We start from the raw sequence: 16,028 nt of genomic DNA, 5'->3' as shown, positions 1-16,028 counted from the left end.
TTGTTCCTTACAGTCAATGATCCAGGTGAGACATTGTTCCTTACAGTCAATGATCCAGGTGAGACATTTTTCCTTACAGTTCATGATCCAGGTGAGACATTGTTCCTTACAGTCCATGATGAGACACTGTTCCTTACAGTTCATGATATAGGTGAAACATTGTTCCTTACAATCCATGATCCAGGTGAGACATTGTTCCTTACAGTCCACGATCCAGGTGAGACATTGTTCCTTACAGTCCATGATCCAGGTGAGACACTGTTCCTTACAGTCAATGATCCAGGTGAGACATTGTTCCTTACAGTCCATGATCCAGGTGAGACATTGTTCCTTACAGTCCATGATGAGACATTGTTCCTTACAGTCCATGATCCAGGTGAGACATTGTTCCTTACAGTCCATGATCCAGGTGAGACATTGTTCCTTACAGTCCATGATGAGACATTGTTCCTTACAGTCCATGATCCAGGTGAGACATTGTTCCTTACAGTCCATGATGAGACATTGTTCCTTACAGTCCAGGTGAGACATTGTTCCTTACAGTCCATGATGAGACATTGTTCCTTACAGTCAATGATCCAGGTGAGACATTGTTCCTTACAGTCCATGATGAGACATTGTTCCTTACAGTCCAGGTGAGACATTGTTCCTTACAGTCCATGATGAGACATTGTTCCTTACAGTCAATGATCCAGGTGAGACATTGTTCCTTACAGTCCATGATGAGACATTGTTCCTTACAGTCCAGGTGAGACATTGTTCCTTACAGTCCATGATGAGACATTGTTCCTTACAGTCCATGATCCAGGTGAGACATTGTTCCTTACAGTCCATGATGAGACATTGTTCCTTACAGTCCAGGTGAGACATTGTTCCTTACAGTCCATGATGAGACATTGTTCCTTACAGTCCACGATCCAGGTGAGACATTGTTCCTTACAGTCCATGATGAGACATTGTTCCTTACAGTCCATGATCCAGGTGAGACATTGTTCCTTACAGTCCATGATGAGACATTGTTCCTTTCTGTCCATGATCCAGGTGAGACATTGTTCCTTACAGTCCATGATGAGACATTGTTCCTTACAGTCCATGATCCAGGTGACAGCAGCAAACAGAACATCCACAGTCAATGAACTTTTTTCTGGAATGGTCAGATTAGCAGCAATACCCTGATGACAGTAATGCCCTTAGAAAGGTACTAAATTAAAAATAAAACAAATCCATAACAGTGCAACATCAAGTTCCCTTAAGGTTTGTAGTTCACCAGAAGGGGGTGGTGTGTCTGGGAATGCCCATGGTGGGTCAGGTCAAATTTGGGTTGGGAGTTTCTGACTGAATCTTTCTTGGCCAACATGTTCTGGACAAAACCAAAAAGAAAGGTGACCAGTGTGTCCGCAGAAAAAAGAAAAAGAACAGTAAGTGCAAACCCAGGCACAGGAAAAGCTGTGGTTGTGACTGATATCACCGGAGTGTAATCAGTTCATTTCACTTGATGATTGGAAACTGGCCTGAGTTAGTTATTCATTTATTTTGCTGTCAGGATTTGCAGATTAACCATTGAAATAAGTTTAAACCAAAAAAATGTAGCCTATGAGCATTTGACTTATTTCTTGTTATGTACCTTTTATCTTTTTGTCACCCTTCCATGCGAAAAACCTCCAAAGAATCCTGCAAATCTTCTAGTCCAGTGCTATGTATCTCCCATCAACAATACTCGCCCTGTGCAACAAGAGAACATGGAGACCATCATCATGAAGAGGCGGTGGAAACAGTTTGGATATGTCACGTGAAGAGATAAAGGTCATGTCACCTGCAAGTCCTTCACTGGACATCAGAAGGCAGATGCCAGAGAGGAAAGCCAAAGAACACATGGTGCAGAACGGCTGAAGAACTAAAGGCCCTGAAGCACACATGGGGTACCATTAAAAGACTGGTCCAAATCGGACAAGAGTGGTGGTTCTTCATTGTTGTCCTACATACCACAGGGTGCAATGGGCAGCCAGATAAGATAGAGGAAAGACCTTTCATTTTTCCCAACCCGAAAAGGACTGGTTGACAAGATAGTGGGTGGAAATCCTAAAATACATGATAGTTGTACAAATGTTTCTCTGCTTCTTTCTAACAGCTGAAAATGGCTTGTACAGTTGTAAATGTTTTCATCTGTTTGATATCTCAGAAAGTAGTGACAGTTCAAAAGTTCCTCTGCAGAAGAAAGTAAAGAAGCCATCAAAATGATCTCAGACACAGGCTACATGGGCACTAAAAGACACAAACACAACATATTTGTATTCACATCAGACCAATGACATGTATGCCCATGTGTTTTGTGTGTGTGTGTGTTTTTTTTTTTTCACATGCACAGTCATATCGCAAACAGCACATGTATTCACATCGCTAGCAGTATCACTTTCACAACATAAACTCTTTACGTTCATCTACTGGAATATGTGTCAAAAACTGTACCTGTTGATGCAAACAAAAATACTGATATTTTGATATTCTTCTCTGACATCTGAGTGACACAGTAATAGAAAAACATTAAAAAAAATTCACTTGGGCAGTGGAGTAAGCACAACTGCTTTTTACATCCAGTTTTTATGGGACAGAAGGGAAAGAATGAGAGAGAGAGTGAGATAGAGAGAAACAGAGACAGAGAGGGTGGTGGGAGAGAGAGAGACAGAGATAGGGACAGAGGGTGTGGGGCAGGGTATATGAAGCAAATGAGTAAGGGAGGGAATGACAGGTTCCCTCCCCTTCCTCCATTCTGACATTTTCCCATGATGTCAGCAGAACAAACTGGCCCCAAACACGCTTGCCAGGGCAGTGACGGCAGCCAGTGAAATACCTTCTGTGACCCTGCCTTGACACACGCTTTCACCTTGCCTTTCCACCTTTGAACGGTTTTCCTGTCTCACAGGAACAAAGCTTTCCACCTTTCAATGGGTTTCCTGTCTCACAGGAACAAATGGGTTTCCTGTCTCACAGGAACAAAGCTTTCCACCTTTCAACAGTTTTCCTGTCTCACAGGAACAAAGCTTTCCACCTTTCAACAGTTTTCCTGTCTCACAGGAGCAAAGCTTTCCACCTTTCAACTGGTTTTCCTGTCTCACAGGAGCAAAGCTTTCCACCTTTCAACAGTTTTCCTGTCTCACAGGAACAAAGCTTTCCACCTTTCAACAGTTTTCCTGTCTCACAGGAGCAAAGCTTTCCACCTTTCAATGGGTTTCCTGTCTCACAGGAGCAAAGCTTTCCACCTTTCAATGGGTTTCCTGTCTGACAGGAACAAAGCTTTCCACCTTCCAATGGGTTTCCTGTCTCACAGGAGCAAAGCTTTCCCCCTTCCAATGGGTTTCCTGTCTCACAGGAACAAAGCTTTCCCCCTTCCAATGGGTTTCCTGTCTCACAGGAGCAAAGCTTTCCACCTTCCAATGGGTTTCCTGTCTGACAGGAACAAAGCTTTCCCCCTTCCAATGGGTTTCCTGTCTCACAGGAACAAAGCTTTCCCCCTTCCAATGGGTTTCCTGTCTCACAGGAGCAAAGCTTTCCACCTTTCAATGGTTTTCCTGTCTCACAGGAACAAAGCTGATCACAAGTCGGCAGGCTGAGCTAACTGAAAGGAAGACTTGGGTGGAAACATACTTGGGCCTGTCACCCCTCCTGGGGTATAGTGAGTCAACAAGCGTCTCCACAGTCCCCTATCCTCTGCCTTTGCTTCCTGGTGACGCCCATCTTCTTGGTGTCTGCCTCCACGTCTCTTCATCAGATGGAAAATTACAAACAAAAACTGTACAAGTACAGAAGAGAGAGAGCAAGAGAGAGCGAGCAAGCGAGAGAGAGAGAGAGAGAGAGAGAGAGAGAGAGAGAGAGGGTTAATTCATGTATAGGCCTGATCTGAGAGAGAGACAGAGACAGAGAGTCTAGTCAAATCTGTAAAAAAAAAAAAGAAGGAAAAGCCAATAAAATTATCACAGAAATACCAAGGGGCGGGCAACAAAAGTAAAAGATAGCCACCTGACATTATTATGCATACATACGACACACAGAACATTCACAGCAGCCACCTGACATTATTATGCATACATACGACACACACAACATTCACAGCAGCCACCTGACATTATTATGCATACATACGACACACACAACATTCACAGCCTCCGTGATCGCACAATTCCCACTGTTTTCACAGAGTTCTGTCATCAGTGTTTCAGGGATTGAAAAAAAGGCTAAAGGTCCCATAGCAAATGTATGGCTGTATTGTTGGGTTACGGTCCTGGTCAGGCATCTGCTTGGCAGATGTGGTGTAGCGTGTATGGATTTGACTGAACGCAGTGACGCCTCCTTGAGCTACTGATACTGATACTGGCCGTATGGGCAGTGAATACAAGTTCATTGTGTCTAGGACTCAGCTTGGGAAGGGGGGGCCCAATCTTCTCCTTCCTCTGCTGTTAAACTCCCCCTGGCTGAAGACAGGTGGACTAGGAAAATCGGAGTAAAGTGCCTTTACTTTCAAATGTTTTGCTTCCTGATCACTGGTGAACACTCGACAGAAGTCCGACATCCAACCAGTTCTGCCATTCAGGATGGCAGATCAAATCATCTCCTCCCTGTTACACATATACACTGTGTGTCCATCACACCAACACAAGATATAAAGCACAGCAGTATACTTAATGCACAAAACATGGCACTACACATTAAACGAACATAACACAAATTGCATTGCACTACTTCAAATAAATGCAAACAGCATTGTCCAAACTAAAACAACAAAAAACCAGAATGTTAAAAAATGAAGTCATTTGAACGAAACAAAGTTAACTCAACAACAAAAGTGGTTGATTTGTGTATATAGCACCATATGGATAAAAAGCAAAGTGAGCATAAATGAAAATTTAAAAAAAGACAAAAAAAGCTGTAAAAATATATCACATTTCATTTTAAACACAATCTGATGACTAACAGAACCACACACACACACACACAAAACAACAACAACAACAAAAAACATGTATAGAGTACACGTTCAGTAAGAAGACAAAAATACCATATTATGACAGAGAATTCTGGGCCATTGCCAATCACAGTGTCTTCATCCCATATTGTGCTTCTTCATCTGTGTTTGTGGGCTGCCACTCCCACCTTCTCTTGTACACATGAGTGGTCTTTTACACACACGCCTGTTTTCACCCTAGATGCCATGAAGACAGCCACACTCCATCTTCGGGGTGTGCGTGCTGTGTATGTTCTTGTTTTCATAACCCATGACATGTACATTTGATCTTCTGCATGCATATATACATAGTGGTGGTTAAGTCACTAGCAGGTTGCACATCTGCTGACCTGGGAGACAGAAAAATCTGCACCTTTATACTGTGACCAGGATTCAAACCAAGGATCACAAGCTTGAAACTGAAACAAGGTGGGTAAATGGATTTCAAAGAGAATGCCATGCTTGTAGAAAATGTAACATGAATACTGTTGGTGGTGAATCTTATCTTAACATGGAGTGTCCATGATTTTCTGATATTTATAAAAGGTTGTTACCTGGTAAATAGTCATACTGAAAGTATGTATTCTCATGCAAGCGAATGGGTTCTGTTAAGACATATATAGTGAATTCATATTATAACTTGCAGTGTTGTGTAGGACATTTTCCCTTTGATAAAGGAATGCTAACACATTTTATCTTTGGTGCAAACATTATGATAAAATCTAGTAGTGTTTTTGTAAAATTGTTTTCTGAAACCCTTTATGCCCAAATGGTTCACGAGTTGATTAAAAATCTAAAATCTTGAAAAAACAAAACAACAAATCCTAAAGTGTGCATGCTTCTGAAGGCAGTTCATTAAACCCTACCATTTCACTGCATGTGAAGCACACAAACTGTATCACAAGAAAACATATCTTAGCACATCAATCAATGAAGCATAGAGATAACAACAAGATGCTCTCCCCTTTTCTCAAAGAAAACACACACAGTACAGTAGTATCTTATCATATCATCAAACCTTGAACACAGCTAATCTGCATTCACACACAACAAAGCTGAAATTACAAGTTAAAAAACGCTACGTGACTGCTGTACAAAAATAATTCAGTACATACAGAAAGCATTTCAAGTTTAATTGAAAACATTTTCTTGTTTATCAAAACACATTATTATATAATAATGCAGTTAGCACACATCCTTGCTGACAGCGTAGATATCAAAACACATTGTTGCTTGCCAGCACAAAAATATGCAGTCTGCACAAAAACACAGTCTGCTGAACAGACCATGGGCTACAATGGTACCAGCAACTGGAGTGGTGTACAGTATCACATTGTTTTTCCCCACAAAAGAAGTGGAATGACGTCTATATTGAAAAACTACCAGACATCACAACATCCAAATAAAACTATCACAGTTAAACTTGATCATGAGCTCTCCCTACTTCTAACCACATCACTTTCTTTCTGCCCTTTTCATACCTAGAGAAAACAACAACAAAACCTTAACTGAAACAATCAGCCCAACTGGTGAGCAAATTAAACCAGTTTGAAAGCTTAATTTCCCAAGTGGTGTTTTGCAGCAGAGTTCTACATCTGTACATTTCTGAAAACATGTCAGCCAACTTATTCAAACTATTATTTCAAACAATACCTAAGCTGATCTCATTGTGGGGACTTACTCAACTTCCTGACTTCACAGAGAATAATGCATGAATTGGATGTTAGTAACTTCTAAACTAATGAAGGAGCAGTAATGCAGTCATGATGAGTAATAAGAAAAAAGAAAAAAGAAACAACTGAAAGACCAATGAAAACAGCACAATCCATGAAAGTTGTTTCTTACATCACAAATAACACTCTTAGCAACACTGAAAACAAAAACAACAACAACAACAACAACAAAACCACCCCAAAACCCCAATAAACAAATCACATAAACTTCACTGGAAAATAATGCTGACTGGTCTTTACAACACTGCTTACACCCTGTCAAAAAACAAGAAGAAGAACAAAAACCATCATCACCACCATTAAAACAAGGATCAACACAACATTCAGATCACTGTTAAATCAATGTTTTTAACAAAGTATCACAAGGAGGGAGGGTTTCACACCAGTACAGCAACAACAAAACAACTCAAAACCTCACACACACACACACACACACACACACACACATCACCATCACTAACAACAAAAATACAAACAAACAAAAAAACCCCTTAAAATGACTTAACGAACATCTCCCCTCCACCACAAATAATTAAAAAAAAAAAGAGAAAAGTTTAAACAAACTGGTAGACACTGTATGTGAAACGAGTGCAGATGCACCAGAGAAGAGATCACTGCATCTAGTTCTCCTGACAATCCTTAACAACAAATATAAACCCAAGCTATGTTAAGAATCAATCACCTTATAATCTGAAAGGGACAACATCCTCCCTTTGTTAAATGTTAATCAGGTCAGTTTCAGTTTCTGGGAAGTGTCAGAGCGTGCAGACAGATCCAAACACTACAACTAATGATCTGCTGTTAAAAAGGCAACAACAACAAAAAAACAAACAAAGCAAAAAATGCAGTGAATCAGTTGATAAGTTAAAAGGGACATCCTTAACTGTCGTTAACTATACAAATTTAGTGTATGCTTTCAAGGCCCAACCAGCCTGTCAGGTTCATGCATAGGTCAGGCATCTGCTTCTTTATATTATGTTTTGAGCAGATGTGGTGTGGCGTATATCGAGTATATATCAATCAGTTTGAAACCTCCTTGAAACTGAAACCAGTTAACTGTCAATCATTGAATAATCTAAAGGGACACCAAAGCAAAACAACTGCTTCACTATCTCCCTTCTCCATAATCATAGAATCTGTGTCAAAGGGGCTGCTACTGTTAAGTGGTCTGGAAATACGATTCTTAGGGCCTAATAATGCAAGGAACACAAAATTCATGCAGTTTTCGGGGGAGGGGGGGGGGGGGGGGGGGTGTGTGTGTGGGGGGGGGGAGAGCAGAGCAGGGGGAATGGGAGCAAGAGTTCTCTCCCCTGAATAGGGTACCTCCGTGTTCCTCTCTCAGTAAAAAAACCAAAAAAACAAAACTAAAATGAAACAAAACAACAAGAGTGAAATATGAGTTGTATAAGCCCTCAACCTGCAGTCTTTTGTTGTCAGCCAGACTGCCTGGCTTTGGACTCATTCTTGAGGCTCCATAATCAAAGGGACACAAATACGTTTTTTGACAGAAGCAAGAGTTATATGCATGGGACCAGCTTCATTGTATTCCTCTCACTCCATCACTAGAAAATAATAACAATAAATAAAATGAAATAAAACAAAATGAAACAAATCAAAATCTGTTAAATAAATACAAAATGTGTGTCATACAAGACTGCCAGGGCTCTCAATCTGAAAAATCTTTTGTTGTCAACCACACCTGCTGGGCACTGGACTGTTTCAACAGTCTTTGTTTTGGTATAGGTCCCACACCACCACACCATACTCCGACGTGGAGCAGGCTAACACTAAGTAGGCCATCCATCAACTCTCAAGGGGAAGTAAAGGAGTAAGTAGGGGTGGGGGTGAGAGTGGAGAGCACGGAGCTGCATAGGACTATTCAGCTTGGTGGTGGAGAGAGGGGGCAGTTTCTGAGATTTAACTTGAGGAAAGCAAGTTTATAGTTGGCCGTCTTGCAGAGATCAATGATTTGGGAGTCAAAATTGCTTTCCTAACATGCACAATTAAAGTTGGTAAATTACACTAACTCACAAGTTTTGTAACTCCAAAACTTGTCTTTGTATTTTTGTATTAGTTTAATCATCCAGTTCAAAATTCTATTGTGAGCTGGCGTACCTTTTGAAAAAACAACAACCTTCTGCAAAGATATTTATCAAACTGGTCTCTCCTCCACATTCTATACATTCTATGATAACCCCATCCTCCCATAACAACAACATCACACAGTGACAAAATGACACATTTCCAGTAAAAAAAAAACCACACACACAAAAAAACAAAAAAACCTGCAAAGACTGTGACATCACACAAAAAGCTTATTTGCAACTAACACTGCTCAGCACACTCAGCAGACTGGAAAACAAGCGAGTTCTAGGCCAGTTCATGTCAAAGCACTTCAGTGTTGATAGTTTGTGCACACATAGCTACTCTCCCCTACACAGCTGACCACAGGTGTCAAATCAACACTTCAGTTACATCCAACCACAAGAAAAAAAAAAAAAAAAAAAAAAGGAAAAGAAAAAGAAAAAAAAAAGACAAAAAAAAGACACAATGAATGTCACGTTTATTGTGGTGTGTCGTTGACAGTTCTGCAGAGAACCCAGAATTCACACAGCCTTCACACATGCCACATCACACATTGCTTTCCCCCTGCGACGCTGAAGCCAGGGCACAGCGCAGCCAGCTACTTGGGGGAGACCAGCTGTGCCATGGAACCAAACATACACTGCACACTCTGCTTCAGGCTCAGACTCAGCCTCTGCACACAGACAGGTGGGACAAGCGTTACAGAATTACCATACCTTTTCCCCTTCATTGGTTCTCTGGCCTTCTGTCGGCATGTGTTCTGAAGTTCTGTCTTTCATCCATTTGTTTCAGCGCTGTGCTTGCATGTGAATGCTGTGTCAAAGTGCTGTCATTTATTCCCGCACATGATTTAGTTCTATGGAAATACATTTCTTCTTTATCATGACATTCATAAAGATCACAAACTTTTTTTTGGATGTGATTAATTTATGGCAAAAAATCACATTGCACAACAACATTGCAGCAAAAATGATAATGCTATCATACTAGGTATGGAGAAAAAATAATGTATACCAGGCATTACTATGTCATACTGTGTGGCATTGACCTCATGTTGTTCATCACACATGAAGACACTCAACGAAGTGTTATCAGTTTTGTGGCAGTGATTTGCTGGTCACTTGTTTCAACATTGCACTGTTTCCCTGGTTCCGTGAATAAAACAAACAAACAAACCACCAAACAACAACATGAAAAAAACCCAAACAGGCAAACCCAGATCAAGGTTTTCACTTTGTCATCTGACATTTCTGTAAGATTTTTGACATTGTCCTTATTCTTTTGGTTTGAGTTATGTTTGTCTGTCAAGCACTGAGTTATGATAACAATGAAACATTTTTGTGACAACACTTATTGGTACAGAGCACATGTCTATGAGCTTCTGAAGAAAAACTATCAAAATAAAGACAAAAAGAACATGACATATATCTGTGTGCATGCAAGATACTGATCAACTTTTATTTGCATGTAAACAACAGTGTTGTAAAGCGAAGCAAGAGCTGAGAGAAATTTTCATGGGACACAACAACTTCCAGTCATACCCACAGCTCTGGTATTAGAGTTATTTCCCTTACACTGCATCTCTCTCACACACACACTGATGCAGACTTTCACCATGTCAAAGCACGTGTTAACCCCTGAACTGTTGAACCTGGGTGAAATATAACCAGTGTGCTGCATGAACCTTAAGTGCAGGAACATGACTTTTTGTGTACTTTTCAAAGTTGTAATTGATATTTACTGCAGTGCAATTCATGGTGACAAGGAGTCCAAAGAATGACCAGCCTCCTGACCTGTAAACCTCAGTCTTTTCACTGTCAGGTGACAGTCATTCACTGTACAGCATTCTTGTCAGCAGCAGTCAAAAGAGTCAATCAACCATGAAAGTGCTTATGATTGTGGACATTCTCAAACCAGTTTTGTTTGAACATCAAACAGAACATCTCAGCAAAGAACGAAGCTTTGACAAAATGTCAGTAAGGCACCAAAGATGCAGACCTCCATAGGCTTCAATGACACTGATGATGGTAAGACGAGAGCTGACCAGTCTAAGTCAAGTGGCAGGCATTATATACATGACTTTAACAACTAGAGTGCAGGCATAATAAGCATTCAAAGCTGAATCAACCAGTTAGAGTGTAGGCATCACAAACAAAGCAACCTGTTAGTGTTGGTATTAACAGTCAATACCTGATCAACAAGTGACAGCACTGGCAACATGAACAGTATTTGATCAGCCAGTTAGAGTGCAGGCACCATGAACAATCAGTACTCGTTCAACCAGTTTTAGTGCAGACATCAAAGTCAGTACTCGTTCAACCAGTTTTAGTGCAGACATCAAAGTCAGTATTCAATCAGCCAGTTTTAGTGCAGACATCAAAGTCAGTATTCAATCAGCCAGTTTTAGTGCAGACATCAAAGTCAGTATTCAATCAGCCAGTTTTAGTGCAGACATCAAAGTCAGTATTCAATCAGCCAGTTTTAGTGCAGACATCATAGTCAGTATTCAATCAACCAGTTTTAGTGCAGACATCAAAGTCAGTATTCAATCAGCCAGTTTTAGTGCAGACATCATAGTCAGTATTCAATCAACCAGTTTTAGTGCAGACATCATAGTCAGTATTCAATCAGCCAGTTTTAGTGCAGACATCATAGTCAGTACTCAATCAACCAGTTTTAGTGCAGACATCAAAGTCAGTACTCAATCAACCAGTTTTAGTGCAGACATCATAGTCAGTACTCAATCAGCCAGTTTTAGTGCAGACATCAAAGTCAGTATTCAATCAGCCAGTTTTAGTGCAGACATCAAAGTCAGTATTCAATCAGCCAGTTTTAGTGCAGACATCATAGTCAGTACTCAATCAACCAGTTTTAGTGCAGACATAGTCAGTACTCAATCAACCAGTTTTAGTGTAGACATCATAGTCAGTACTCAATCAACCAGTTTTAGTGCAGACATCATAGTCAGTACTCAATCAACCAGTTTTAGTGCAGACATCATAGTCAGTACTCAATCAACCAGTTTTAGTGTAGACATAGTCAGTACTCAATCAATCAGTTTTAGTGTAGACATAGTCAGTACTCAATCAACCAGTTTTAGTGTAGACATAGTCAGTACTCAATCAACCAGTTTTAGTGTAGACATAGTCAGTACTCAATCAACCAGTTTTAGTGCAGACATAGTCAGTACTCAATCAATCAGTTTTAGTGTAGACATAGTCAGTACTCAATCAACCAGTTTTAGTGCAGACATCATAGTCAGTACTCAATCAACCAGTTTTAGTGCAGACATAGTCAGTACTCAATCAATCAGTTTTAGTGCAGACATAGTCAGTACTCAATCAACCAGTTTTAGTGTAGACATATAATTATAATTATATTCAAATAATGTTTCTTAATTCTTTCTGTTTTTACATTAAGAATACTAGTTATTACCTGCAGTGTGTGGATGTATGTATGAAACGATGTATGTGATATTTTTTACATTTGTATCTTCGTAATATTTGTTGGGGCTGTTGTTGGCTTTTACAGTTATGGTCCCCATGTTGTTTACTTGTCTATGTTGTGATAATGCACCTGACCAAATTTCTCCAGGTGGAGATAATAAAGTTATTCTTATCTTATCTTATCTTATCTTATCTTATAGTCAGTACTCAATCAACCAGTTTTAGTGTAGACATAGTCAGTACTCAATCAATCAGTTTTAGTGCAGACATCATAGTCAGTACTCAATCAACCAGTTTTAGTGCAGACATCATAGTCAGTACTCAATCAACCAGTTTTAGTGCAGACATAATTGTCATTACTCAATCAACCAGTTTTAGTGCAGACATCATAGTCAGTACTCAATCAACCAGTTTTAGTGCAGACATCATAGTCAGTACTCAATCAACCAGTTTTAGTGCAGACATCATAGTCAGTACTCAATCAACCAGTTTTAGTGTAGACATCATAGTCAGTACTCAATCAACCAGTTTTAGTGTAGACATAGTCAGTACTCAATCAACCAGTTTTAGTGCAGACATCATAGTCAGTACTCAATCAACCAGTTTTAGTGCAGACATCATAGTCAGTACTTGTTCAACCAGTTTTAGTGCAGACATCATAGTCAGTACTCAATCAACCAGTTTTAGTGTAGACATCATAGTCAGTACTCAATCAACCAGTTTTAGTGTAGACATAGTCAGTACTCAATCAACCAGTTTTAGTGCAGACATCATAGTCAGTACTCAATCAACCAGTTTTAGTGCAGACATCATAGTCAGTACTCAATCAACCAGTTTTAGTGCAGACATCATAGTCAGTACTTGTTCAACCAGTTTTAGTGCAGACATCATAGTCAGTACTCAATCAATCAGTTTTAGTGTAGACATAGTCAGTACTCAATCAATCAGTTTTAGTGCAGACATCATTGTCAGTACTCAATCAACCAGTTTTAGTGCAGACATCATAGTCAGTACTCAATCAACCAGTTTTAGTGCAGACATCATAGTCAGTACTCAATCAACCAGTTTTAGTGCAGACATCATAGTCAGTACTCAATCAACCAGTTTTAGTGTAGACATCATAGTCAGTACTCAATCAACCAGTTTTAGTGTAGACATAGTCAGTACTCAATCAACCAGTTTTAGTGTAGACATCATAGTCAGTACTCAATCAACCAGTTTTAGTGCAGACATCATAGTCAGTACTCAATCAACCAGTTTTAGTGCAGACATCATAGTCAGTACTCAATCAACCAGTTTTAGTGTAGACATCATAGTCAGTACTTGTTCAACCAGTTTTAGTGCAGACATCATAGTCAGTACTTGTTCAACCAGTTTTAGTGCAGACATCATAGTCAGTACTTGTTCAACCAGTTTTAGTGCAGACATCATAGTCAGTACTCAATCAACCAGTTTTAGTGTAGACATAGTCAGTACTCAATCAACCAGTTTTAGTGTAGACATAGTCAGTACTCAATCAACCAGTTTTAGTGCAGACATCATAGTCAGTACTCAATCAGTTTTAGTGCAGACATCATAGTCAGTACTCAATCAATCAGTTTTAGTGCAGACATCATAGTCAGTACTCAATCAACCAGTTTTAGTGCAGACATCATAGTCAGTACTCAATCAATCAGTTTTAGTGTAGACATAGTCAGTACTCAATCAACCAGTTTTAGTGTAGACATAGTCAGTACTCAATCAACCAGTTTTAGTGTAGACATCATAGTCAGTACTCAATCAACCAGTTTTAGTGCAGACACCATTGTCAGTACTTGAATAACCAGTTACAACAGCCATGGAACAAGCTGGATCGGCAAACAGCCAAGTCCTTGCAAGATGCAGGTCTCCACAACACACAACCTCTCAGGGCTCAGGAAGGTGATGACACCTCACGATCTCACGCAGCATTCTGTTAGCACTGCAGGGACAACTGCCAACCAACGTTAAAACACCATTCCTTTTCTCCAAGCGTTGAAGACGCTCTCACCCAGACCTGGAGCTCCCTGCACAAGGTCTGTGGGACAATGTGACAGCCAGCAGGCACCATGGTGTCTGTTCACCACTGGGCACCGGCCATGCCCGCTTTAGTCTTCACCATTCCCAGAATGCTCTGAATGCTGGCTTTCACCCCTGCCCTCCACATCGCCCCCACGCTCTGTGGTCACAGCAAGTCGGCAGTGAGTTATTGTGCTGTGCCGTGCTGTGCTGTGCTGTGCTGTGTTGTGCTGTGCTGTGTTGTGCTGTGCTGTGTTGTGCTGTGCTGTGCTGTGCTGTGCTGTGCTGTGTTGTGCTGTGATGTGCTGTGCTGTGCTGTGCTGTGCTGTGCTGTGCTGTGTTTCGTTGTGGTGTGCTGTGCTGCTTTGTGTTGTGTTGCGTTGTGTTGTGCTGTGCTGTGCTGTGCTGTGTTGTGTTGCGTTGTGTTGCGTTGTGTTGTGCTGTGCTGTGCTGTGTTGTGCTGCGTTGTGTTGCGTTGTGTTGTGCTGTGTTGACTGTGTTGTGTTGTGTTGTTTTTTGTTTTGTGTTTTTATATTTAATTAATTAATTTTATTTTATTTTATTCTATTTTATTTATTTTATTTCTTATTTTATTTATATATATATTTTTTTTTCTCAAGGCCTGACTAAGCGCGTTGGGTTACGCTGCTGGTCAGGCATCTGCCTGGCAGATGTGGTGCAGCGTATATGGATTTGTCCGAACGCAGTGATGCCTCCTTGAGCTACTGATACTGATACTGATACTGTTGTGTTGACTGTGCTGTGCTCTGCTTTGTTGTGCTGTGATGTAATGTGATGTGTTGTGATATGATGTGTTGTGTCGTGTCGTGTCGTGTCGTGTCGTGTTACACTGTGCTGTGCTCTGCTTTGTTGTGCTGTGATGTAATGTGATGTGTTGTGATATGATGTGTTGAGTCGTGTCGTGTCGTGTCGTGTCGTGTTACACTGTGCTGTGCTGTGCTGTTGTGTTGTGCTTTGTTGTGCTGTGATGTAATGTGATGTGTTGTGATATGATGTGTTGTGTCATGTCGTGTCGTGTCGTGTCGTGTTACACTGTGCTGTGCTGTGCTGTTGTGTTGTGCTTTGTTGTGCTGTACTGTGTTGTGATGTGTTGTGATATGATGTGATTTGATGTTTTGTGGTGTGTGCAGTCGTGTCATGTCATGTCACACTGTGCTGTACTGTATTTGATTGCATTGCATTGCATTGTATTGCATTGTATTGTATTGGGCTGTATTGTATCATATGTGTGTCTGCATGTTTAACATTTATTTGCTTATATGCCTATTTATCAACATTATTGTCTTTTCATTTTATCATTATTATTGTTATTATTATCATTATCATTATTATTATTTATTTTATTTCATTTATTTATTTTTTTCTCAAGGCCTGACTAAGCACGTTGGGTTATGCTGCTGGTCAGGCATCTGCATGGCAGATGTGGTGTAGCGTATATGGATTTGTCCGAACGCAGTGACGCCTCCTTGAGTTACTGATACTGATGCTGATACTGTATTGTATTGCACTGCATTGTACTGTATTATATTGCACTGTATACTGTAAGAGACCTCTGTCCTCTGTGACCTCCATGGAAGTGGATCCATCACTTCACGACACACCCACTTCATAAAAAAAAATTCTGTGTGGAAGTCAAAAACTGCATTTCTTGGTTCACAGTCACAAGCGTATCATTCATTTTATGTAAAATCCTGACAGCAGTGATTTTTG

At 40.3% G+C, this 16,028-nt stretch overlaps 1 protein-coding gene across 1 annotated transcript in view; it reads right to left on the bottom strand.

Moving 5' to 3' along the window:
- Positions 1 to 14,333: 14,333 nt before the first annotated feature.
- LOC143284216 (amyloid beta precursor protein binding family B member 2-like) overlaps positions 14,334 to 16,028 on the bottom strand; it is a 278,400-nt gene continuing 276,705 nt past the window's right edge. Inside the window, exon 18 of the mRNA XM_076590882.1 lies at positions 14,334 to 14,457. Coding sequence (XP_076446997.1) covers positions 14,359 to 14,457 — 99 coding nt within the window. The 3' untranslated portion in view covers positions 14,334 to 14,358. The remainder of the gene's footprint in view (positions 14,458 to 16,028) is intronic.

Source organism: Babylonia areolata, chromosome 7, assembly GCF_041734735.1.
Source record: "Babylonia areolata isolate BAREFJ2019XMU chromosome 7, ASM4173473v1, whole genome shotgun sequence".
In the NCBI taxonomy this organism is placed as follows: domain Eukaryota; kingdom Metazoa; phylum Mollusca; class Gastropoda; order Neogastropoda; family Buccinidae; genus Babylonia; species Babylonia areolata.
This window is presented reverse-complemented; position numbering and strand designations above follow the sequence as displayed.